At 47.1% G+C, this 24,074-nt stretch overlaps 1 protein-coding gene across 4 annotated transcripts in view; it reads right to left on the reverse strand.

Moving 5' to 3' along the window:
- Positions 1–24,074, reverse strand: part of GAS7 (growth arrest specific 7) — an 85,966-nt gene that overhangs the window by 36,934 nt on the left and 24,958 nt on the right. For 2 of the 4 annotated variants that reach the window (XM_048323441.1, XM_048323439.1), the window contains exons 2-4: positions 16,499–16,622; positions 3,842–3,913; positions 2,214–2,299 (exon numbers count right to left, since the gene is read on the reverse strand). In XM_048323441.1, coding sequence (XP_048179398.1) covers positions 2,214–2,299; positions 3,842–3,913; positions 16,499–16,622 — 282 coding nt within the window. Of the gene's footprint in view, positions 1–2,213; positions 2,300–3,841; positions 3,914–16,498; positions 16,623–22,144; positions 22,252–24,074 lie in introns of those variants that run through there. The other 2 variants (XM_048323442.1, XM_048323440.1) reach the window with 2 other exon arrangements.

The following is a 24,074-nucleotide window of genomic DNA, read 5'->3' on the forward strand; positions in this document are numbered from 1 at the left end:
ACTCTTCTGCAAAAGCTGCCACAGCTCCCAGGAAAAGCAGCTTCCCAAACGGGTGCAGACACAAGCTGTTCTGAGAATTAACGCCACCAGCAGCCAGATAGAGATTCAGAACTAGTTCAAAGCAGGGGTGAAGCCAGGACTTCAATTTGGAAAAACCTGTAATAAAGGAGCAATGGAAAGAAAGTATCATGGAGGCGATGAAGGGAATGAGAAAAGTCATGACAGGGATTTCCGACAGGCTCATGGTTGAGTCAACCGAGCAAAGCAGTGCATGGCACCGAAAGGCTGAGAGAGCCTGGAGAAGAGAAGGCTCCAGAAAGACCTTAGTGCAAACTTTCAGGACCTGAAGTTGGCCTACAAAAGGCTGGAGAGAGATTGTGGACAAGGGCCTGGAGTGATAGAAAAAGGGAGGCAATGGCTTCACACTGACAGAGGGCAGGGTTAGAGTAGATAGTAGGAAGAAATCGTTCCCTGTGAGGGTGGGGAGGCCCTGGCACAGGTTGCCCAGAGAAGCTGTGATTGTCCCAGCCCTGGAAGTGTCCAAGGCCAGGTTGGATGGGGCTCAGAGCAACCTGGGATAGTGGAAGGTGTCTCTGCCCATGGCAAGGGGACAGGATGGTCTGTAGTCTCTTCCAGCTGAAACCATTCTGTGAGTCTGTAACTCCTCAGGTATCTCAGATGTGAATTTGACTGAAAAAGGTGTCTATGAATTTGAGTAAGACTCAGCACCGTGAAAACAGAAGGTAGCAAATGTTGCTACAAAGGAAGCTCTGCAGAAGTCAGTTAATCTGACGTGTTCCAAGCCAACTACAAAAACATGGGAGTCAGATACCTTGAGAAATTAATTTTTTTTGGCACAAGGATTCACCTGGGTTTTTTTGAAGGAAGTCACAGCCTACAAGTTTATTTGGGTTCTCTGAGGAATTCACAGCAGATGTGTGGACAGGGGTGTCTGGTGATGCATTACATAAGATTCTAAAATGCTTTTGACTGCGTTTAGGTGCTCACTGTCTCCAGCCTGGGCAAATTTCTCAGAGAAACAGCAGCACAGGGAGTCAGTACAAGATGTTTGATGTAGAAGAAATAGGGAATGCAAAGTGCTGCACTGTATCATGAGAAATGCCATGAATCTAAACCAGAAATACTGACCTAGGTGAAACAGACCACCTGAGGGAAAGGCTGAAGGGAACTACTTAGGCAGCACGTGAGAAAGAGGGTTGAGGCAAAGCGGGACAAGTTGTGAGAGAACACAAAATTTAAACCAAGAAACAGAGAATGTCAGGGAGACACTGAGAGCACCAGACAAGCCAGGTTCACATGGCAGCAGCACACCAGTGAAACACGCATTTCCCCAGCGGTATTTAAGGAGTTGCACTGCAAAAGGACTCAGCCCTTTCACACAGAAATGAAACAGAAAACTCAGGTCTGGGACCAGTGGGGGGAAACGCCAGAGGGTGGGGAAGCACATCCCAAATGGAGTGTGATCCACCAGCTGTGGCAGTCATGTGGTCATATGGTGATGTTTTGGCAGGGAGCAAAGAGTTTCATGGGAGGAGCTGGAAGAGGGCCCTGTGCTGCATCTGCAGACCTGTGGGGAAGACTTTCCCAGGGATATGTATGGATGTGTTGCAAGAAAAAGTGCAGAGATATTTACTGGACATTTGGACAAAGACAGGGGAGGCCAACTGTCCACAGGTCAGCATCCTGTAGGTTAACTCGGGGTGATGTGCTGGGTGAGGCACTGAGGAGGGGCTGTGAAAGGACAGGCTGGAGTGGATGAAGTCATTGAGAAAAAAGCTTTGGACGAATTCTTTGTGAATACTCTCTTTGGGAGGGAAAGCTGGAGCTGCAGGAAAACACAATGAGATACAGACATGGGCGGATGTGCAAGTGTAAAGAGAGGACTGTGCTGGACACAGGCCCAGGCTTCAGGCTGGAGTGGCAGGAAAATTCATAGGGTTGTTAATAGTGACTGAAGTGGCCAGAAAGGAGTGATAGGACAAAAAAAATCCAAAGGATCTTGACATTTTTTTACTGTTTTACCAGCTCGACACAAAGACTAACTATTCTGCGTGCAACAAATCTGTCTGATCTGAGAGTTTCTAAAAGAAAATGACTTCTTGACTTCCTGCTCTGGGTGGATTCCTAAACTACTTAAATAAAAACCCATTTATTCTTAGATTCTGCTGTTTGGCTTTTTCCCAAAAACTTACCTGGGGGTCCCCGCTGGTTTTTCGGAGGCTCATATGCCCTGAGTCGAGCTGGTGTACTGGGGACCCAGAGATGTAGTAGCCATTCACTGTAAGAACAGATGGAGAGTTAGCGGGCCTGCTGCCAATAGCAAATGAAAAATTGCACAAATTTAAACACTAATCCCATAACTGAATATGCAGCTATAGATCACAGTGTTTTAAGACTTAGTTTTATTTCTCATTACCCTAGTCTGATCTGCTTGGTAACAGATTAAACATTTTCCTGAGTGGAGTCAGTTTTGCACTGACCATAATCAGTGAGTGATCTCTCCGTGCCCTTATCCCAACCCACGAGCCTTTTGCTGGGAGTTTTCTCCCCCATTCACCTGAGGAGGAGAGTGATGGAGTGGCTTGCTGGGCACCTGGCATCCAAAAAATACTGGTCTAAGGGAGTTGAGTTTTCATGTCAAGAAGGCAAGCCTTGTAAGATGTTTATGGTTCATGCACGGAACTATAAATTGCCTTTTTTTTTTAATATACTGAGCAAGGAATAATGCTCCAAGTAGTGTTAAAACAAGATACTCAACTACATTATAAATCCTTGGTCACAACAAAATGCACAATCTTCATGCAGACTACCAACTCAGCTGCAGCAATAAAGAGGGACATCCATCCGAAACATCCTCCAGCCTGCATTATTTACAGTCAGCTGGCAGCAATGGCCTTTACATTTAACACTTTTTATTCTAGAGTAATTTTTGCTTTGCTTTGTCATTCTGCAGTACCCAGTGCTTTTCAGTGCAGTTATGCATCTGACTCTGTTACTTGCTTCCCTGCAACCTCAAGTCGAGACAGAGATGATACATATGGTCACCCCTGTAGCCATCACATGCTAAAACGCTTCACTGTGCATATGTTCTGCGTGGAAGAGCATCAGCCAGCCCATGTGCATCTGCAGCTCTTTGATTTCCCTGCCCTGTCAGACAGCAGAACTGAGAAAGTGCTTGTTGGGCCACTTTTTGGCCTCTGTGCTCCCAGAAGGAGCCGCCCCAGCTCTTGAGTGGACACTTCAGGCACCCAGACAGAAGATGGACTGGCAGGGAAACCAAAGCCCAGAAGATGGGTCAGAAGGGAAAGCCCCACCACGTTTGCTCTGCTACACTCTCATGACTGTGTAGCCTGGAGAAGAAAAGGGTCTGGGGAGACCTCAGAGCCTATTCCAGTGTCTAATGGGGCTACAGGAGAGATAGCAAGGGACATTAAGCAAGAGTCTGGAGTGACAGGACAAGGGGCAACTGCTTTAAGCTGCAGGAGGGTAGACTGAGATCAGAGATTAGGAGAAAATCTGTGAGAGTTGGGGAGGCCCTGGCACAGGGTGCCCAGAGAAGCTGTGGCTGTCCCAACCCTGGAAGTGTCCAAGGCCAGGCTGGACAGGGCTTGGAGCAACCTGGGACACTGGAAGGTGTCCCTGCCATGGCAGGGGGTGGAACAAGGTGATCTTTAAAGCCCCTTCCAGCCTGAACCATTCTGTGATTCTATAGCACAGCAAGTCTGTATCCCACTGTATCACAGCACTTTGCTTTGCTTTGCTGAATGGCAGAGCAGCAGATTGACCCCGTGCAGTGGCCAGGCACGGCACCAAACAGTACCTGCAGAACTCTTCTGTGACACAGGGCTCTTTGGAGTCCCAGGGACACTGCTCGGCCGCTCCCACGTCGTTTCTGTTGAAGGGAAGCATCAGTGTGAGGGTGATGGAGGCTTTTGCACACGTACCGGTTACGACTTTTACACATAAACCAGTGGGTCTGACCCTCACTGTCCTCTGAACCAGGTTCTTACCCTGTGAGGAAGATGCCTGCACCTCCCTGCACTCCCTCTCTTCCTTCATCTCTTCCTGCTATAGCTGCCAGCTGGGATGGGTGGAGACAGAGCAGACTGGAAGCTGCATCACTGGTTCTTCCAGATCACTGCCTGGGAACACTCACCTCACCTGCACTGACCGCCTTTCCGGGTGGAGTGAAGTGCAGCCCACTGCAGGCATCGCCACGTGCCAGCGTGCTGCTCAGCCTGGGGACAGGCACCAAGCACTGGCAGTGCCTCTGCCCCTGCTCCCTCTGTGAAAGGCAGCTGTGAGTGACTCACAGATGTGCTTTCAGTGACATATGCACAAGAGTAGCACCCTTTTCCCCCGAAAAAACTATTTCCCTGGAAAATCTCCTTTTTTCCACCCAGGTCACTTAGCAGCTGGAATATGCAAATGTCTGTCCCACAAGTTGTGACACTCCAAAGACTACTGCTGCTTTCCCCCCCTCAGCTGCCTCTGAAGTTTAACCATTCCGCTCATTTTCTCACTAAATGGAAAATTCTTTTTGACCACATGCTGAAGACAGAAGATTTAAGTGCAAAACTTTTTTTAAAAGTTGTGAACAGAAGACAGTGGAGTGAGAGCAGCAACTCCACAGAAGTCCAGCTAGAAAGCCCAAGGCACCATTCCTTTTGAATGCACGTCAGTTCCAAATCAACTAAACAATACTGATTGCCAGATGGTATCAAGTAAGAAAATAAGCAAATCACTGTAATCAGTTCCAAGGACTGTTTTGGCTGCTTTATTTGAAACTGCTGTTTCCAAAATCCCAATCAACAACCATCTAATTCTTCCAATGCCTGAAATCCTGCATCTGTGTCAGTATTGTGGATGACCATGGTCAAGTGGTGATGGAGGAGAGCCTTTAAGGATTAACAGTTTAGGGTTGGCAGTGAGCACCTCCCTCAGGGCACATAAGGCCTCCTGTCCTGGGTCAGTGCTTATTTGGGCATCAAGCAGCTTCAAGAACCATAAAAGGCCTATCTTTATATACACATTCATGCACACATGCATACAGATGTGTGTGTCTGTGTGTGTGTGTGTATATATGCACAGGGATGTCCTCGAGGGGTGCGTTAGGTCCCTTATTTCAGGAAAGAACTCAGGATTACAGATCCCAGATGGAAGCAGGTGCCATCCCCCACACCTGTAATGTCCCTGAGATACACGCCCTGCCTTTCCCTATCCTTCCCCCCTCACCCCCTCCCCAAGTCACAGCTTGCTTTTGCTTGCAAAGAAAAATACTTTGAGCTTTTTCTTCCCTTACAAGTGCAAAACCAGATGAACTAGAAGCTTTGCTGAATCACGGGGGAATATTTAAATTTTAGTCTGTTTTTGTGAACTGGGTAGTAAGTAAATAAATTCCACGCTAGGTCAATAAAGAAGCATTGAGAAGTATTTTAACTAAACAGAAGCAAAATGAAATGCAAAGAGTTGTCTTTTATGAGTCAGCTTGTCTTGGCTTACAATCCACAAGTTAAATGGTTAAATAAAGACAAATTCTAATTTACATTTACTGTAAGGCAAAGGTAAACAATACAGTACCCACGTGTCATGTAGATTTTTTTTTTATTATAAATAGTTGATAAATTAATAGTGTGAGCTGAGATCTGTGGGGAAGGGATGTGATGCCCTCTGATGCTGCACCCCAGTGCAGTCAATGAAGTAATGGGTTTTTGTCAGCACTGACTGACATTAGCAGTAAAGCGAGTTACCTTCATTTTGGGGGCTTTTTGGGGGTTTTACACAAGCATATCTGTCTCCAGGATTTTTGCATTTTTGAGACCCTACAGAGGAATATACCTAAAAACCTACCAAAGAGATATGAAATGTCATTAATTGGTTAAAGAGACATAGCTCAGTCGGCCAGAGCATGGTGCTAACATAAAGGTTGTGGGTTTGATCCCCATGTGGGCCATTCACTCAAGACTTGGACTCGATGATCCTTATGGGCCCCTTCCAGCTCAGAATATTCTGTGATGCTGTGAAAATTACCAGCTGCTTCTTGTAACTGGTCTCTGCTTTGCCTGCTGGCTGCTGTGGAGCTGCTGCGCAGTGCCTCATTCTCTGCCACACAGAGGACCCAGACACATAACTTGAGGGCAGAAAATTCACACATGAAAGAGCAGTGCCCAGTGGTTAGCAGATTTGTGAATCCAATCCAAACCATTCAGCGTCTCAACAAATTTTCCAAAATAAAATGACTTTGGAGTTACGCACATTGAAAAATAAAAAATCCCCAATGCTATAAAATGCATAAAACAGAAAAAACATCTTTAATTGGGTAGGAAGTGAACAAGAGTGTTTTAACTCCATTTATTTTGAGCATTAGGAGAAAAAAAAGTTCACTTCTGTGCAGGGATTATTCTGGCAGCTCAAGTAGGGATAGGAACTAATCTGGATCAGGACTGCACTGCTGGAATGCCATCTACTGGAAGCAACTACATTTACCAAGGTAAAACTGTAACATTACCAATTTCTCTGCAGCATAGTCATGATAAGAAGTGAGAGTGGGGATTAGAAGTGAGTGAGGGGATGACTTTTTTTACAGAGACACAGAGAAGGCTTGCTGGGAGATAATGCACTGTCTGATACAGCAGAGTCTTGTCTGGGAGTACCACATGGAGGCTTTGATCCTGGTGCTTGGAAAATCCAAAGACTACTCGTAACCCTGGGGTAAAACAGTGATCATGGCTATTAGGAATAGATTCCATACTGGCCTAGATTTTATATCCCACACAATTTTCCCCAGAGGATGTTCCAGTCAAGCTAAAGCCTTGTACTCTGAGTGCAGTTTAGCACCGGCAGACCAACACCAACAAGTTCTGTCCTCTCTTATCAGCCACATGTTAATTAGACCATTTAGGCAGTGTGGGGAAGGAAAAACCAGTGGCTTCTTTGAGAGAGATGACCCAGTAATTTGGCTAGACTGGCATGTTCCTGGAGCTCCTGCCCAGCACACCTCACCGTGTCCCTGAAATCCCAGGTGCCAGCCCAGGGCTCAGCAAAGGCAGATGCATTACAGGGGCTCTCTCTGTGAAGAAAACCAGTGAACTTACAGACAATTCTCGACTGTGAAGGAGGATTGTGAACAAAAAGAAGTACTGCAGCCCTGGGAGATACCCAAGGTCAGGGCTAGGAGCCATTTGGTCTAGTGGAACATGTCCCCTGCAGGGAGCTGGCACAAGGTCCCTTCCAATCCAAACCATTCCGTGGTTCTGTGCAATTTGGTTACTGAACAGTGAGGCAGGAGAAAACCACTTGTTAAAACTGAAATGACGTAGTGAAAGGAAAAATAGTTACAAGATCCAAGCTACACCAGCCAACGGAACCAGAGAGGGTTTTCACAGAAGTGGTGAAACATTTCCTACCAAAGGAAAGTGGAAACCTGTGGTGTTTGGGGGAAGAAAGGTCACTTCTGTTTGGCAGAATGAGAAATGACATGATGTGTCAGGCCTTCAGAGAGCCACACACTCTGGGATGTTGTGCTAGTCAAGAAACACAGCTTCTGAGGACATCCTGAAGCAGAGGATTTCTGTGAACACACTGTAGCAGCTGAAGAATGAATTGTTGGTCCCGCTTCCATGAATTCAGTAGCACTCTGAGCCTGAAGGAGCTGCTTTCCAGTTTGAACTTACAACATCAGCCAAACGTCAGGGTTTTATGTACCAGCACAATCCTTCACAAGTGTGCTTATATTCCTTTCAGGAATGGATTTAATACCTCAGCACGGTGTCATGTGTAGTTCTATTTTAGGAGCTAAATGCTCCATAGTTTCATTGTCTAAACTACAAGAATGGGGCAGATCAAGCTGGCAGACCTCTGGGTCTGCTTACTGTGCACAAACCTTTCCTGGTGTTACGGATCTGTAGCACCTGCCATGTGTCACCCAGCTAATGGGGCTAACTCACATCTTTATAAATAGATTTGGAGTTTATTTTGGCTTTAACAGCAATAAATCTGTGATGCTGAGCAGCTCCAAACCCAGTTTCTGCCCTGGATAACCTGAAGCTGTGCAGGCTGCACAGGCCAAGGATGAAGGTACGCAGACATGGATGAAGAACAGCAGCAGAACACGTCCCCCCTCAATGCCACAAGAGGAAACCCTGCAAACTTCTCCCAAACTGGTCCTGAAAACAAGCAGAACTAGAAGTCACATTTGCAGAAGGGTAAAACAGGCCCACCCAGTCTAAACTCCTCCCTTTTGGATTCACTTTACTCTTGCCAGTGGCAGGCAGGAAACACCTTGCAGACAGTTTGCAAAGCCTCTATAACTTTTCTCTGCTTGTCCACTGCATCTCCATAGGCTCTCAGCAAGGTTTGTGGCCTGTCCATGGCTCCCCAAAGGGTAAAGATTGGTTGGCCCTGTGACTCAGAGGGTGGGCAAACAGCCCTGCTTTGGAAACAGGTTTCCTTGAACAGCACAGTACTGCACTCCCAGCCCAAACCTCACATCTGCCTGGAGCCAGCACGCTCTGAACCTCACCTCACCAGCCAGGAGCAGAGAACTGTCACAGGTCTCTCCCCTCATGTCCCCTTTCTGGCTCAGAGCTTCCTCACATTTGTGATGAACTGGCAAAGGTTTCATGGCACTTCATTTCTTGATATTGTGTGTGGTAGAAAAAAAGCCCAAAGGAATGGCCAAGGCAGTGTGGGGGTTTGGGCATGTAAGGCGGGAACATCACTCACAATGCCCTGAGACTGGTGTGAACCATTCAAAACTTTTGAAGTAGAAGGAGTGTGTGAATTAGAGTGCAATGAACGTATCTTCCCTTCTTTTCTACAGAGGATGTGTAGCACAAGGAGATTTTGTTTCATTGGAACGAGGAGGTGTCACCTCTGCATCAGTTCACAGAACTGACTCAGACCAGCCCTGACCTCCTGCAGACCCAAGGCTGTGGACTCTCCTGATTCAACACAGCAGCTTCTTCATCTTTGTGCTCCCACACTGTGGTCCATTGAGCCCTGCAGTACTGAATCCTGTATGGGTCACCCGGATCAGTATCAGTTCAAAAGGCCCAAACCACCAGTTCAGGCAAGAGCCTCTGAACTGCAACACCATTGTCTGCAGTGACCTCACACTCCTCCATGGGCCTCCCAGGACTGTGGCTTTTACCTCCCTCCTCATACCGAATAAAAAGAGACAAAAAAAGCAGGCAGAAGTGATCTCTCTGCACCTGCATCAAACATGAGAGTCAAGCACACAAGTGCTGAAAGCAGAATACCGGGTAGCACATGAACTAGTTCAGCAGGAGTTGCGGTGTCAGAACTAAAATCCACTTCCATCCCAGACAGTTCAATAAAAGAGAGACTGAGGCTGCCAAACAGCTTTTGACCTCAATCTTGAAAGACACACCACGGAGACAGGCACCATCCAGGAGTTCCTGAATTGTTCTGTCCATGTGTTGGATGGAGAGGTGCTCGTTGCCACCTCCACAGCATGGGAAAAGCTGCTGACAAGAGCTCTCACTTGATCTTTCAAAATGATTCCTGGGATATCTACCATGCCCCTCCTTTTGCAAACACCACGTGACAAAAGCAAGCCCTTCACTGCAGGCTTAGCAGTGATAATAATGCTATTTCCAGCACTTTCTGAGACTTTGTTTTTCTAGGTTTTAGGCCACTTTACCACGGCAGGTTCCTATACTACCCTTTAGCTAGGGCATCCTGTAGCAGAGGGAAATTGTCACTGAAACGTTTTAACTGTATGAGAAAAAATGTGTAATAAAAATGCTTGACATCTCTTTGGTGTCTCCATAGATGACTTACTCTTTGAGCTGCAGTTTGTAAGTTTAGCTGGAGTAGGAGTTGACTGTAGCTGCTGAGGCATGAAAAAAAAAACCCCTCAACTCAGAGACCTTTCAAGGAAATGACCACTTTCAACCACACATTTCAGGACTGCCCCAGAACTTACTGGTGCAGGTGGCATTTTACTGATGATGTTTGTGATGATAAGAATATATGGACCTTAATTAGAATCAAGATTACATGAAAGCAGAATTCCTGCTTTCCAGGAGATAAAATGCTGTTTAGTAAATGGGAAGGACCTTACATCAAAGACAAGAAAAGGCTGGAAATAAGAACACACCATGTAAGGTTGACCTCAGCTGTGAAAGCAAGGTGGCAGTAAGCCACACAAACACTGGTGTCATAAGTATATAAGTAATATTTAATGTGATGGGCAAGGTAGCTGGAGTGCAATTGTTTGACTAATGCAAGAGGTATTGCAGCTGCAGCCCATCAGAGAGTTTCTTCAGCACAATGAAATATTTTCCTGCTGAATCTACCACCCACACACAATTGTAAACCCCTCCCACAGACACTGAGCAACTCGTTAACCACATAGTGGCTGTTCATTCTGGGCACTCTTTCTGGTGTTTTGACATGACAAGTGAGGTTGCACAAGGCAGATTCCAGGCATCTACCTCTAATGCCACTGGTGCAGACTCAGCCTTCCTGTGGCAAGGCCATGCTGAGAAAACCTTAGGTATATTGAAATTGTCTTGGGCTTCATTGTGTAGATCATATACAGCTCAGAGGCCTTTACAATTTTCAGGATTTCAGGCCTTTACAATTTTTCAGGATTGAACCTGTTTCAAAGGATGATAAATGGGGAGTGTTTTTCTGGTGGGACCATCAAGTGGAGACAGACAGGAATGTGCTGTTTGTCATCTGGCTCATTTACCTCTGCATGCGTTTGTTTCAGGGTCACCCTAATTCCTTCATTACTCATTTTCCTAACATCTTCCTTCCACATAAGAACACTGTCTCATATATTCTATTTCTTTCTAGTTAAGAACCAACTCCTTGTGTTTTTCCTGTAAAGACAATGAAAATTAGACCACACAACAACACATGGTGGAAATACTGTTACGGTCAGATAAGATCATGAAATCATAAAATAGTCTGAGTTGGAAGGGACCCAGAAGGATCACGGAGTCAAACCCTTAAGTGAATGGCCCATATGGGGATCAAACCCACAACCCTGCCATTATTAGCACCCTGCTCTGACCAACTGAGCTCATCTCAGGGTCAAGATGTACAACAAAGGTAGATAATCCCAGTCTGGAAGGACACTAACCACTGGAAACAATGGTGACAATAATAGTAATGCCTCACAAGAAGGGAGGCATCTGTTGTATTTTGAAGGCTCAGAAGAATCAAGATGTTACTCGCCCCTAAAATCCCATTTCCCCTCCCAGGAATGGGAGTGGATACTTGCATTGCCACCAAATGAAGAATGACTTCCATTGAGTCCCAGGCATTTGTCATTTTCTACAGTGATAAATATTTTTCCTGTAGTTTAGGCTTTACAGACTGAAAAAACAGGCCTGACAGGGCTTTCAGGAAGTCCCACTGTCCCTGCTCTACCCCAGAGCAAGGCCAGTGTGAATCTGCATGGTTTTGCATAACCTGCTCCAGTGCTACAGACTCCCAGGCAACCCTGTACTCCCACACTTCACTTCCAAGAGAGCTTGGAAGGGTTAGTTGTCCTGGTTGCAACTGAAATGTGTTACTGGATCTTCTAGTGATGACAGGCATTGGGAAGTCTTCTCCCTAATGGCATTTATGCAATTTAAGCCTACTTTCATGACCCTGTCCACATCTTTGCTTTCTAAGGGCAGACACCCCGAATCTCTCAGCATTTACCCACAGGCTATGTTTTCCACATCTTCCATCACTTTTGCTACTCTTTTCTGGGCTTTATCCAACTGACTCACATTATTTCCTGAAGTGTAGAGTCCAAACAAGATAAAATATTCCAGCTGAGGCTTTATAATTTCCTTGTAAAGTTGGAGGCTTACTTCATGCCTCACAGACAACACTCCTATTTATACAATGGAAAATGCTGGCTGGTTTGTACTAGCACAACACTGCTGGCTCTCACTCAGCTTTAGATCCTCCAGAGCCCCAATGTCTTCATCTGTAAGCTGTTCCCTTGCCTGTCTTTGCCACTTAATTATTTCTGATGAAATCTCTGATCTTAAATGCATCTTTCCTGAACAGCATCCTCCTATTCCAGGGTGATTGTGAATTCTGAGCCTGTTCTGCACAGGAGAGAACACCGTGTTCTCTCCCAGCTCCAGTTAAAAGTTATTGTTTGAATAAGTGCTCTCAATGTCAACATGCCAGTCCTCACTGGAAATACTGCCTAGAATGAATTCTCGGGCAGATCACTGCAGGATTCCCTTCAGCACAAACTCCCCTTTGACAAGGGACCATTGATGGCCATGCTCTGAGGACGAGCTGCCAAACAGTTTTGCAGCAGCTTACTGTAATTTAACTATGGTCCCCCCTTTGTTTTCCCTTCAGTCAGCTTTCAGACTGCCTTTGCTGCTTTTCAGACCTGTTTTCCCATCAATGAATTGCCTTTCCTTCACACAGGTCACCTACCCACAGCCCCTGCCTGGATGCTGGATAAATGTTTAGCCACGGTCCTACCCCACGAGAGGGCCCATACCTCCTCTCACCAGTGCTTTTCAATGATGGAAATGCTAAAACTGCCAAGAAAGACCTGCTCTTGATAGCATTCCCCCTTAGAAAGGCAGTGGGTGCCAGCAAGGCCCCAGAGTGGGGCAGAAGGATGCTCTGTACCTGACCTGGGGCTCAGCCACACCCCTGAGCTGAATGAATCCCCTCTCTGCCCTGCAATCTGTCCCCCACTGACTGGCAAGGCAACTGGTTGGACACCCAAGACAGCTGGAGTGCTGCAAGTGAAGGACATGCCACTCTGAGGATGTCCAAATACAACATTTATATGAATAGACAGTGAACCCAATGCCTGGAGCTTCCACAGTATGCTCACCACACTGCTGGGTGACTCTCTTCCACCTCAAGCATGAGAGACCTGTGATGGAAGGGGCAACCAAAGGGAGGCTGCAGGATAGCAGTGCCTCAGGGACATGTGCCAGAAGAAAGCAAGAGTATGGATCTGTGTGCCCCAGGCTCCAAGAGACCTCACAGAGCGCTGTTCAGCCTAAAATGCAGTGCTACATTTGCTGTCTAACACCAGCCCTGAAGGAAAAGCCAGAGTGGAGCTCTCCAGCAATTAACTGCCTTTAGTGGCAGGCCAAGACTGCATCCCTCTGAGCCCTGGAGGAGTGGGATCAGAGGTGGCCTGCAGTAGGGTGCTGTTGTCAGGGGCTCAGCAGTGGCATCCTTGGATGGAGAACCCTTGGATGGAAGCAGCTGGACAGGATCCCTTGGGTGCACACAGCGCATGGGCAACGCAGAGCTCCAAGGAACTGCTGAGAGGGCTCCAGCTGAGGAGAGCTGGGGATACTGCTGGATGCTCTGTGCCATGGAGAGGAGCCCTTCCTTCCTTCCTTTCTTGCTTTCTTCCTTCTCAACCCTCTCCATAAAGAGATTTCTGGTCCCTGGGAGATCAGAGAAGTGGCCGTGACCTTATACACCAAGAGTTTTGCAGCAACTGCTGTTGGTGGGTAATGATGAGTAGGAGACCTTTAATTACATAGTTCACTGAAGGCTGGAGTGATCTATGAAGGCCACTGAAGGCCAGCCAGCTGTCTTCCACTGACCTCTGAGTTCTCATGTGTGTGCATTAAATAGTGACAGCTCTGTCAAATGCTTCAGCATAGTTTCATCATCTGGTAAATAGTAAACTGAGAGCAGCCTAGAAGTACATCTGCACCTTGATGAAGAAGAGACCTGGCTCCTGCTGCTGAAACAATGGTGCTAAGGAGGCCAAGCAGGACAGAGGCCCATGGAGCCCTGTGACAGAGATGTGTGCCAGCACCATGTCCTCATGACAAACATTGCCAGTGTTCATCTTAGTACTCCCAGCAGCAGCTGCAGCAGTGACAGGACAAATAAGCAGTTCAGACAAGTCAGCAGTGAGCTGTCCAGTCTGTGAGACTGGCAATAAATACTACCCATGCCAACGCAGCTCTACCACAGGAAAGAAGGAGACTGCAGGTTTAAGGCTTATAGCATATTGTCTTTGACTTATCCTATGGCTCAAACCCGGAGAATACATCCTACTCAAAGTGCAGTTCCACTGGTAGGAGCAAGTCCCACATGCCAAATGTGACTTTATGGTGGCTGCTTGGCCCAGCAGGTCCAGCTCTGCAGCACAGCCAAGGAAGAAAGTGTATCAACGTGAAACTGGGCCAACATGAGCCTATGGATAGTTCTGAACTACAAGTTTTGCGGGATCAAAGGTCAAATTAGTCAGATTAAATCAAAACAGTGTCCAGACAGGTGCTCACGCCAGGCCTGGACAAGGCTTCGCCACACACTTCAGCCAAAAGGCCTGGAGGTTGCATTCTGCATTGTCTGAAGCCTAGATGACACCACAGGTGACACTTTTTTGGCACATGAGCACTTTGAGGAAGCACAGGCATTTGAGATCTGAGTCTGACCATGCAATACAGCCCAGCCAGAGCAAAAATACTCTCCAGCAGGATCACCCAGCTGACAAACTACCGTGCAGTCTCTATGCAGCTGGAAGACTTTGAGGCAGCAGCATATTCTAACTGAGCAGGCTGAGACAAGCTGAGCTTGCCAGGAACACCAACTCAGCTGGAGGTAGTTGAGGGGTCAGAGTGCCCCTGTACATGCTGCAGGAGATTCCTGTTGTCCTACAAAATGCTACAGCCCTCACAGAACTATGGGAGGCTCAGAAATGCAGGATTCTTGAGTCCAGCATAGGAAAGAAGAGCAAGCCTAACTTCAAAGCCGACTGGGCTTAGGATTAGTTTGGTGAGGAGATTCTCATCTGAACAGAACTTGAATAAGTGATCCCTAAAGCAAGGCTCAGGACACAGAAACCCCACTTCTACCCTACCCTCTCTTACATGCTGATAATCTGAGAACCACACAGCGCTGTAACAGCTGAGAGCACAACCATAAGTGGTTTGGGCATTCTCCTGAGAAAGACTGGTTGGAAGTGACCTCTGGAAGTCTTCAACCCAGCTACTCTGAGCAGGATCACTGCTAACAACTGATCAACCACAGCTCTGTCTAGCCAGTTTCTGAGATTTTCCAAGGACAGAGATTCCCCCACCTCCCTGGCCATCCTGTGCCAAAGTTATCCTCTCTTCCTAGAGGAATCAGAAGTCTCCTGATTTCTGGCCTGAGCTCCCAAGCAGGATATGGCTACTGGCCCTTGTTACACTACTTGTAACTTTTGTTAGGGAAGTACAAAACTGCCTGACATTATGGAGAAACTTAGTCCCAGTCACCCACCTTTCTGAGGCAGGGTCCCTGTGACAAGAGCTCTTATCACAAAAGAAACAGCCTCTGCCTCTTACTGGTTTTATCTGGCCTCAACCCAGCGAGTATGGGTCCACCACAGGGATGGCTCAGTACTGAGTATAATCACCTCCTCACACACATCTGACTTGCAGTGGGGATGGGGTATCAAACTCCTGCTGATCTCCCCAGCTGTGCAGGGGATGCTGCCCATCGGCCAGAGCAAACCGTGCTTGAAAATGGAGGCAAGGCTAGATGGAAATGTACCTTCTGCAGAGGTACCTTCTGAGGGAGTGTCCTCTAAGATGTGAGTGCATCAAACCCCAGTAAATAATGGCTTGGCAAAGTCCTAGGCCAAAGCCTTCTGAAATAAAACACATCAGTCCCTGAACAGACCGTGAGGTGCATTGGGACAGCCCGTGGCTCTCCTTGTGAGTGAGATAAAGGAATGCCAGGGGTCATTCCTGATGGCTGCAACTTCGATGTGAACAAGGTTAGCTCCTGCTGGCCTCTCCTTCATGTCACTCTGGCATTCTTTTTGCTAAAGAAATGTGGATTTGCTGGTCACAAGACCCTGTTTTGCAATGCTGCTGTGAGCTCATGATGAGAAGAGCAGGCAGACACAGAGCCTTAGGTAACCGAGAGGTGGTACAAGTTTGACAGGTCTGGAGCAAGTGATAAGATCGTGAGTTAAGTCTGCTCCTCTACCAACACGACAGTGAATAGAACACACACATATAGACTGAAAGCTTTGTCTGTGCTGTCCCATTACATCTGTTTTTCTTTCCTTGTCTCCATGGGCAAGCTGAGTTCACTGTTTCTGTTTTCCTCAATGGTGCTTTAGTGATATCTGATGTTCTATCAAACTACTTTACATGTATGTATCTGTAGAGACATAAATACCTCCAAGTAAAGGAAATAGGGAATGTGGTAAAAATTTTATCTTTAACAGTATTTCATATTCTAAAACATTTACAACAGGGGCATTTCTATTTTACATTCTCTGTCTTTTGTAAACGTTTCAGAACTCTTCTGATGGTCAGAATTCAGATGACAGAGGATCATAAAACTAAATCTTCCTGTATTTTCTTTCATATGGTGTCAGGATCATATTAACTACCTTGGCTCTGCAGCTTATTTGTTATTAAAATCAACTAGCAAGATGTTTTCCTGAAACAGATCTGTGCTGGTATGGTGAAATATTTACTGGAAAGCCACGCCCACTTACCATTTGTGAAGGTGTTCACATAGTACCTGCGACCCTGGGGAGACATGTAGCTCTGCCAGCCGGGGGGAAGGTGGCCGTTCAAGGTATCTTCTCCTGGCTGAGGAGTTGCCTTCCGGGGTTTCTGCTGAGAAAAGAAAAAAAGCCAGAACTATTAAATCAATATCTAGATAATGTAAAGTCTAACCAGACACATCTGGAAAGAAATTAAGTGGTTTGGCATTCTAGAGATTCCAATACACCGAAAGACTTTCAGTCCATTTCTCCCTTCATCTGTCCTAGATTCATCCAGAACATGAAGCAACACTGCCTTGAAGAAATCACCCTTTGGGACAGAAATGAACCCCTCTGTATTTAATGTCCCAAGGCACCTGGACCTGTCCAAGAAAATGACTCCTGTTAAGCAATAAAATGCAAAGCATAAAATGATCAAGGGTCTGAGAAAGAGGCAGGCATCTGGCCCTCATGGACCTTCCTGCGGATATACCAGTGGGTCAAAGCACTGATCACAGAGGTGCTGTCACAATTTTACAGGGGCACCACCACCTTCAGACAGTTCCAAGACTGCAGAGCCATGTTGCCTACAGGAGTCACGTGCTGAAGTAAATTTATTAGGATGCTGATTATACAGATAATGCATGTAATTAGAAATGTAGACATTACTGATCTACACACAATCTGGGTCCATATTGTCCAGATACAAGATCATTAGGATCCAGATTAATAAGAGTGATCCAGATAATTAGGAAGAGCAGGAGATGAGCACCAGGCTGTCACCTGCTCTCCAGGCACACACAGAGGACTGCTGTCAGGGTTCAGGTGCCACATCTCAGCTATACATCTCTTCACCAACTCAGCTGCAAGCCTCAGTGAAGCTTCAGGGTGTGGAAAAAGAAAGAGGTGAAACTGAAGTGCATGTAATTGTCTGTACTACCTTGCATCCCCTGGACTATTCCCTCTTACAAATAGTTTTGCTATTACCAGTTTCGCTGGTTTCTTGGTAGCTTGGGATTTACAGCTTGATGTGAAATGGGCAAAGAGGGATTCACCTCAAAGGAGGCATGAATACTCTCTGGTCCCTTCACCCAGGAATGCTGAATGTAGGGAGATAAGATGCATGGCCAAAGATCGCCAGTCACAAGTCGCCAGGGCTGCAGCTACGGAGCCAGCAGCCTGCTCCTGGCTCACACCCAGAGAGCTCCAGTTTGCCTTTCCACATTCCCTAAGGCATTCGAGGCACTCACTTTTGTCTCTGTTTGAATTGTCTTCAAAGGAAGAAATGCAGAAGAACAAGGAAAAATGTGTGAAATGGGAACTATTTATCCCACGGGAGCTAATCCTTATCCAGGAAATGCCTTCTGACATGGTGGGGAGCAGGTCTGAAATATGCACTGGATTCATAAGCAGCCACATCCAGGGGACTTTCAGCATCTGCTGCACATACTGTTCAGACACTGAGAGCCATAAGAACAGCATCATTAGTCAGAAATTTGTGATGTGTCCTTCTGCACACCCAGCCTCCGAGTGAAATTCCAACTTTGTCCCAACCCAGAATAAAAGGTACATTTAATGATTTAGGAGCCAACAGCCTACTTTACGTTTCTTTTCAGTTTCAAAAAATTCTTATTATAATGGCTTTTGAGGCATTGGAGAATGATGTTGGATTTGTGCCTCATCAAGAGTACTTGGCACAAACAGGTCACAGGTGCAAGGCAGCCAGATGGACTGGCAACGGGAGGTGAATCTGTCTCACCACTGCACCACAGATGGAGCCTGTGCTGGGTCAGATTTTAGCTCCTCTCCTTGAGGAGAAATACACTGGGATACTGGGAAACTCAGCTGGCCCAGCATCAACAGAACCAGCTCCCTCAGGACATCTGAAGGGACTCTCCCAGGTGTAAGACTCCAATCTCATGGCCTGCATGCTGATGGCAGGGGGGCATGCAGGGTTAATCAGTAGGATCTCTGCCATCTATCCCTATCCCCCATGTTTCTGCTCTCTAGGTTTAATCAAATCAATTTACAGCTCTCCCCACCCTGCTGTATGTGTGAGAAAGCAGTAGCTTTCACAATTTATGTTACTGATTGATTTTTTTCTTATCTCTGTCCTCACATCTTACCCAACACGGTCCTGGTGCACAGGCAGGGGAATGGTGAGAAGGCCAGGGCTAAAAGGCATTCAGGGGTTCAGAATCATGGAATGGTTTGGGTTAGAACGGTTTGTACAGACCATCTCATTCCACCCGCTGCCATGGGCAGGGACACCTTCCACTATCCCAGGGTGCTCCAACCCTGTCCAGCCTGGCCTTGGACACTGCCAGGGATCCAGGGGCAGCCACAGCTTCTCTGGGCACCCTGTGCCTCACCACCCCCACTGGTGGTGGGTTTCCTAATATCCAATCTAAACCTGTGCTCTTTCAGTTTAAAGCCTTTCACCATTGTCCTGTCACTCCATGCTCTTGTAAAGTCTCTCTCCATCTTTCTTGTAGTTCCCTTCAGGTACTGGAAGGCTGGAATTACGTCCATCTCCTCTCCAGGCTGCTAACATACGCAGAGGAAGTCAGATCAGAAGGGAACACAGGATAGCTCCAAGCTATTTTTTGAACCACAAAACCAGACTCTCTTCCAGTATGCTCCGTCAGATAGCACAGAGTACTGGAACAAATCCTGGGACAGCTCCTCCAGCACGGGATGAATGGTCCCCTGTTATTGTTTGCAAAAGCACACTGAGCAAAAGCAAACTCTGCAGTGTGGGAGTGCAGCAGCTCCGGAAGAATACAGCAGCAGGTCAGGTCCCTTGTATTCCCTTCAAGGATATCTGGCCTTGAAAATAACAAAGATACACCAGACTATCTGTGCTGTGCATGAAAACCTCGTAAAGAGGAATCTGGGGTAATCCAGCCCTGGGTTCTGTTTCAGAAGATCCAGATTTCACACATTTTTGCTGCACGCTCACCGTTTCTGTCCTTAACACCTTCTTTCCCTTCAGGAACTGAAGTCCCTTCATTCCCACTACCCCTACTTCTTAACGTGATCCTGCAGTGATTCCATGTGCCAAGCAAATCACAATTAAACTCAGGTCACTTTAGGGGCCCATGGTGCTCCTCCACTTTGCACAGTCAGCACCACTGCCCTGCAAAGACAGACATTACCAGCTTGCTTAAGGGAAGCTCGAAATTGCCCCAACATCCTTTCAGTCACATTTTCAGTGTTGTTTCATGTCTCCCTGATGGACTGCAGGAAAAACAGGGGTCTTTCACAGGTGAGTGCCATGGCTGCATTCTTAAACAAAGGCACGCCAAGAGATGGATGTGGATGGTATACAGTGAACACCAGCAAATGGTGGATGGAAACAGTATAAAAAGCAAAGTTAACCCAGGGCTTCAGCTGTAGTCCCTGCCAAAATGTGTATCACTTCAAAAAGCATACAAGCATTATGTTTTGCAGTTAATCATTCTATTTTTTGGTTACTAATATTTCTACCTTTGCTTCTGATTTTGCAATCAAGAAGTGCTGTGAGCAGAGTGGTCTCTATGAATGATAGTCAGGAGGAAATCTCAGCACTGCCAAATCTGAAGTTCTTGTAAATAATGGGGAAACAGTTTATGTGCGTGTATTGTGGTTTAACTCCAGCCAGCAACTCAGCACCACCCAGCCACCCACTTACTGCCTCCCACCCCTGGGATGGGGAGGAGAATTAGAAAAAAAAAAAGTAAAATTCATGAGAGAAGAACAATTTAATCATTGAAATAAAGTAAAAGATAATGATAATAATAGTGATAATGATGATAATAACAAAGAAACGGGATATAACAAAAAGAGAGAGGAATGAAACCCAAGAAAGACAAGTGATGCACAGTACAATTGAACACCATTTGCTGCTGCTGCTGCATGCCCAGCCCTTCCTAGCATTCAGCCTCTCCTAGCCAGCTCCCCCAGTTTATACACTGGGAATGATGTTCTATGGTGTGCAATATCCTTTCAGACAGTTTGGGTCAGTTGTCCTGGCCTTGCTCCCTCCTGGCTCCTTCTGCAGCTCCTTGCTGGCCCAGCACAGGACATTGAAAAGTCCTCCATTTAGAGTGAGTACTACTGAGGACCGACTAAAACATCAGGGTGTTATCAACATTATCCTCACACTGAATCCAAACTCGGCACTCTACCAGCTACTGGGAAGAAAACTATCTCAGCTGAAACCAAGAGAGCATGGAGTATGTGTGGATCTCTTTGCTTTGTTTTAGGAAAGAATGTGATTCAGCTCACTATTAGGCAGGACTTATCCTTCAGCAGAGACTGCAGAGGAATATCCACTGAATCCTGAGACCACTGCTGTGTTAAGAGCCCCTAACTGGTCCCAGTGCAATCCCCTCCCCACAACACTTGGATTCCAACTCCTATAGCAGCTTTATGGGGGAAAAGGAACTGAAAATGGCATAGAGGAGGAGCTGGAGATGAAACAAAACTTGACTTCCTACAGGTTTCCTCACCACCTTGCCCTCACAGAATCACAGAATCACTGACTGGTTTGGGTTGGAAGGGACATCAAAGCTCATCTCATTCATCCCCCCCACCATGGGCAGGGACACCTTCCACTGTCCCAGGTTGCTCCAAGCCCTGTCCAACCTGGCCTTGGACACTTCCAGGGATCCAGGGGCAGCCACAGCTTCTCTGGGCACCCTGTGCCAGGGCCTCAGCACAGTAAAGAACTCCTTAATGTCCAATCTAAACCTGCTCTCTCTCACTTTAAAGCCATTCCCCTTTGCCATATCACTACAAGCCCTATACTCATCATGTGGGAGCCCAGGATGCATAGATAGTGTGGGATGATGGGATCTGGTATAGATGCACATGGGCCTGCCTGGGCATTATAATGCACCATGGATTAAGTACCTCATTGTTTTGGCACACTCAGCAACCCATCCTTTCAGAAATGAGAGTGCCAGAGAGGCCATAGTGGGTAGCACATAGTCCCTTTTCTGCCAAAACAGGAGATCTAAAGAAAAGGAGAGATTTTCTTGCTCTATTTTCCTTGGCAGACACAACCCTGTCCCAGCCAGGCCATCTGCAGTCCCTTCTTCTTGCTCCAGCATGGTTAAACAGGGACCATGTTTGCACACCTATATGGGAGAAGTTTTGGTTACTGTGGCATGTGACAACAGGCAATCCTGCTGCTGGGACACAGCAAGGACAGGGCCACGGGACTGCACAGGGAGCAGAGGTGACTGGCAGATAGTGTTCCAAGGGGCCAGCTCCACATCTGGCACAGCTCCACATCTGGCACAGCACCCACAGACAGGCTTCAGAGCTCTCCCAAAGCCAGCTCCAACCAGGGCACACCCTGTGCCCAGCCACACGGAACAAGGAAAGTGCTTAGAGGTACCCATGTGCAGATGCACCCCTTCCTCAGACAGATCAGCAAAACTGGACTATTACTTTGATTTCTTGCTCCTATTTTAGGAGAATTATTGCCAGGACAATTTCTGAGAATGGTAAATCACAACAGAGGATGTCTGCATGGAGAAGAGGTTCCCTGTCAGCAGAGAGCATTGCAAACCAGCAAAGAGAGAGCAGCAGGCAGGGACTGGAAGTTGAAGACAAGCCCAGCTTGAAGAAAATTTGCCAGTCATGAGGATAAGTATCAAGGCTTACCAGGGAGCTGTGCACTTCTCGTGGCTCTTCCATCAAGATTAAGTGCCTCTTTCTAGAAGTTCTCCTCTATTCCAATAGGAGAAAAACCCGGGACCCTGACACCCCTGCCCCAGCTCAGGCTGGTTGGGCTTGCGGTCCCTTCTGCTTTCTGAACCTTCCAAGTCCCACAGTGCCTTTGAGCTCAGAAATGTTCAGGCCACTCCCCTCACTGTCACTTCTGGAAGTGTCACCAGCTGCTGTCACCATGGTGGTGGACAGGCAAATCTGGACCCAGAAAGGATGTCTGCAACACATTGTCAAGGAAACAGGAAACCTGAACAATGTGAGCAAAGAATGTGTGACCCCAGTGAAATCCTCCTCCATCTGTATTTGATGCCTGGAAAAGGGATCAAAGCGTCTCTCAAAACATTAAAACCCAACAGCACAAGCACTTCTCTCGCACGAGATTTCCTAGGATCAGAATTCCATGTAGCAGGGGCATGCACATGAGCCAGCCACCCAACAGGTCTTGCTCTACATGACAAGCGATGGTTTTTGTTTGCTGTCTGCAGAAACACAGAGATGGAATTCTCCTGATAAATGCACAGCAGAGAGGAAACAGAAATGAGCAGCAAATGCAGAAGACATCTCAAAGCAGAAAGGGCACTGGAGCTCTTCAGTACCAAACGACATGATAGAGAGGTGGCAAAGGTAAGCACATGGAATAAGAACAGATCTATGGGGTTAACTCACCTAATCCAGGACAGAAGCACTGACAAGAGGCAGAGGCATTTGCTGTTTAGGTCAAAGCACACAAACCTGACCATCATCTGTGCTTCTTTCCCTGCATCCATGGGCACTGGGCCAGGAATGCCAAGAAGAGGACAACCTGTGTGGGCCAGAGAGCCACCCCCACAGCATCACAACCCTGACCAGGAAATACTGTTTCATCTGGGTACTGCTATACACAGATGGTGTAGAAGCATGTCTGAAGAGAAGGACAGCTGGGTCAGACAGCCTGGATGCTTCATGCGAAGAAGAGCAGCAGCCAGGGCCTGTCCATCGGAGACCTGGCACTTTCTGTCTGGCTGGGCCAGCTCACAACAGGGCAGCATGGCCAGCAGGGAGGTGGTACGTGCCTCTCCCACTCCACCTTTCCTGACTTTCTGACTGTTTTCTTTTTCTTTTCTTTCTTGGTCTTCTTGATCAAGTTAGCAGCAGCCCAGCTCATTCTGTTCCTTTGGAAGAGCACTTGGTATTGTGATTCCCTCCCAGTAGTGGAAAAAAAACCAAAAAGGGTTTTATGCAGCAAAGTGAGGCAACAGGGAGTAACACACATCAGTTCAATTCATGATGGCTTGACCCCGAGGCAAGTTCTGCCTTGCTCAATAGAGGAAAATGACTTCCCATTTTCAAACTGCAGGAAATCCCCATTCTCCTTCAAAGAGGGATCCTGGGGAGGAAACATCTGTGCGTTGACAAGCCTGAGCTCCCTGAAGATGTGTTGGCTTGCACCGTGCTCCAGCAGAGCTCAGAGCAGGAGCAATTCCCAACACACAACCCCAGGGAAAGGAAAGCAAAACAATCCCAAACCCACAAGTTCACGCCTTGAGCAACCTGATCTAACTCTGAACAAGGGGTTGGACCAGAGACCTTCAAAAGTCCCTTCCAACTGAAATTCTTCTGTGATTCTATGATCCTGTTTCAGCAGAGCATGCAGCCTTGGAGAAGAGGAGCCTCTGGCTGTGGGAACGGGCTGGAGGGCAGCATCAGCACACTCACCTGCTGCTGCCACCTGTCCAGTCACACTTGCAGACCCAGCAGCACAAGGGAAGGCCACAGTGCTCAAACAAGAAGCTGCCCTGCAGTGCCCTTCCCAGTGCTGGAAGATCACTGGTAACAGAAAGATGCAAACTACACAGGGGAAACTCCCTGCAAGGAGCAACGCAAG

The sequence above is a fragment of the Corvus hawaiiensis genome, chromosome 19 (genome assembly GCF_020740725.1).
Source record: "Corvus hawaiiensis isolate bCorHaw1 chromosome 19, bCorHaw1.pri.cur, whole genome shotgun sequence".
NCBI lineage: Eukaryota > Metazoa > Chordata > Aves > Passeriformes > Corvidae > Corvus > Corvus hawaiiensis.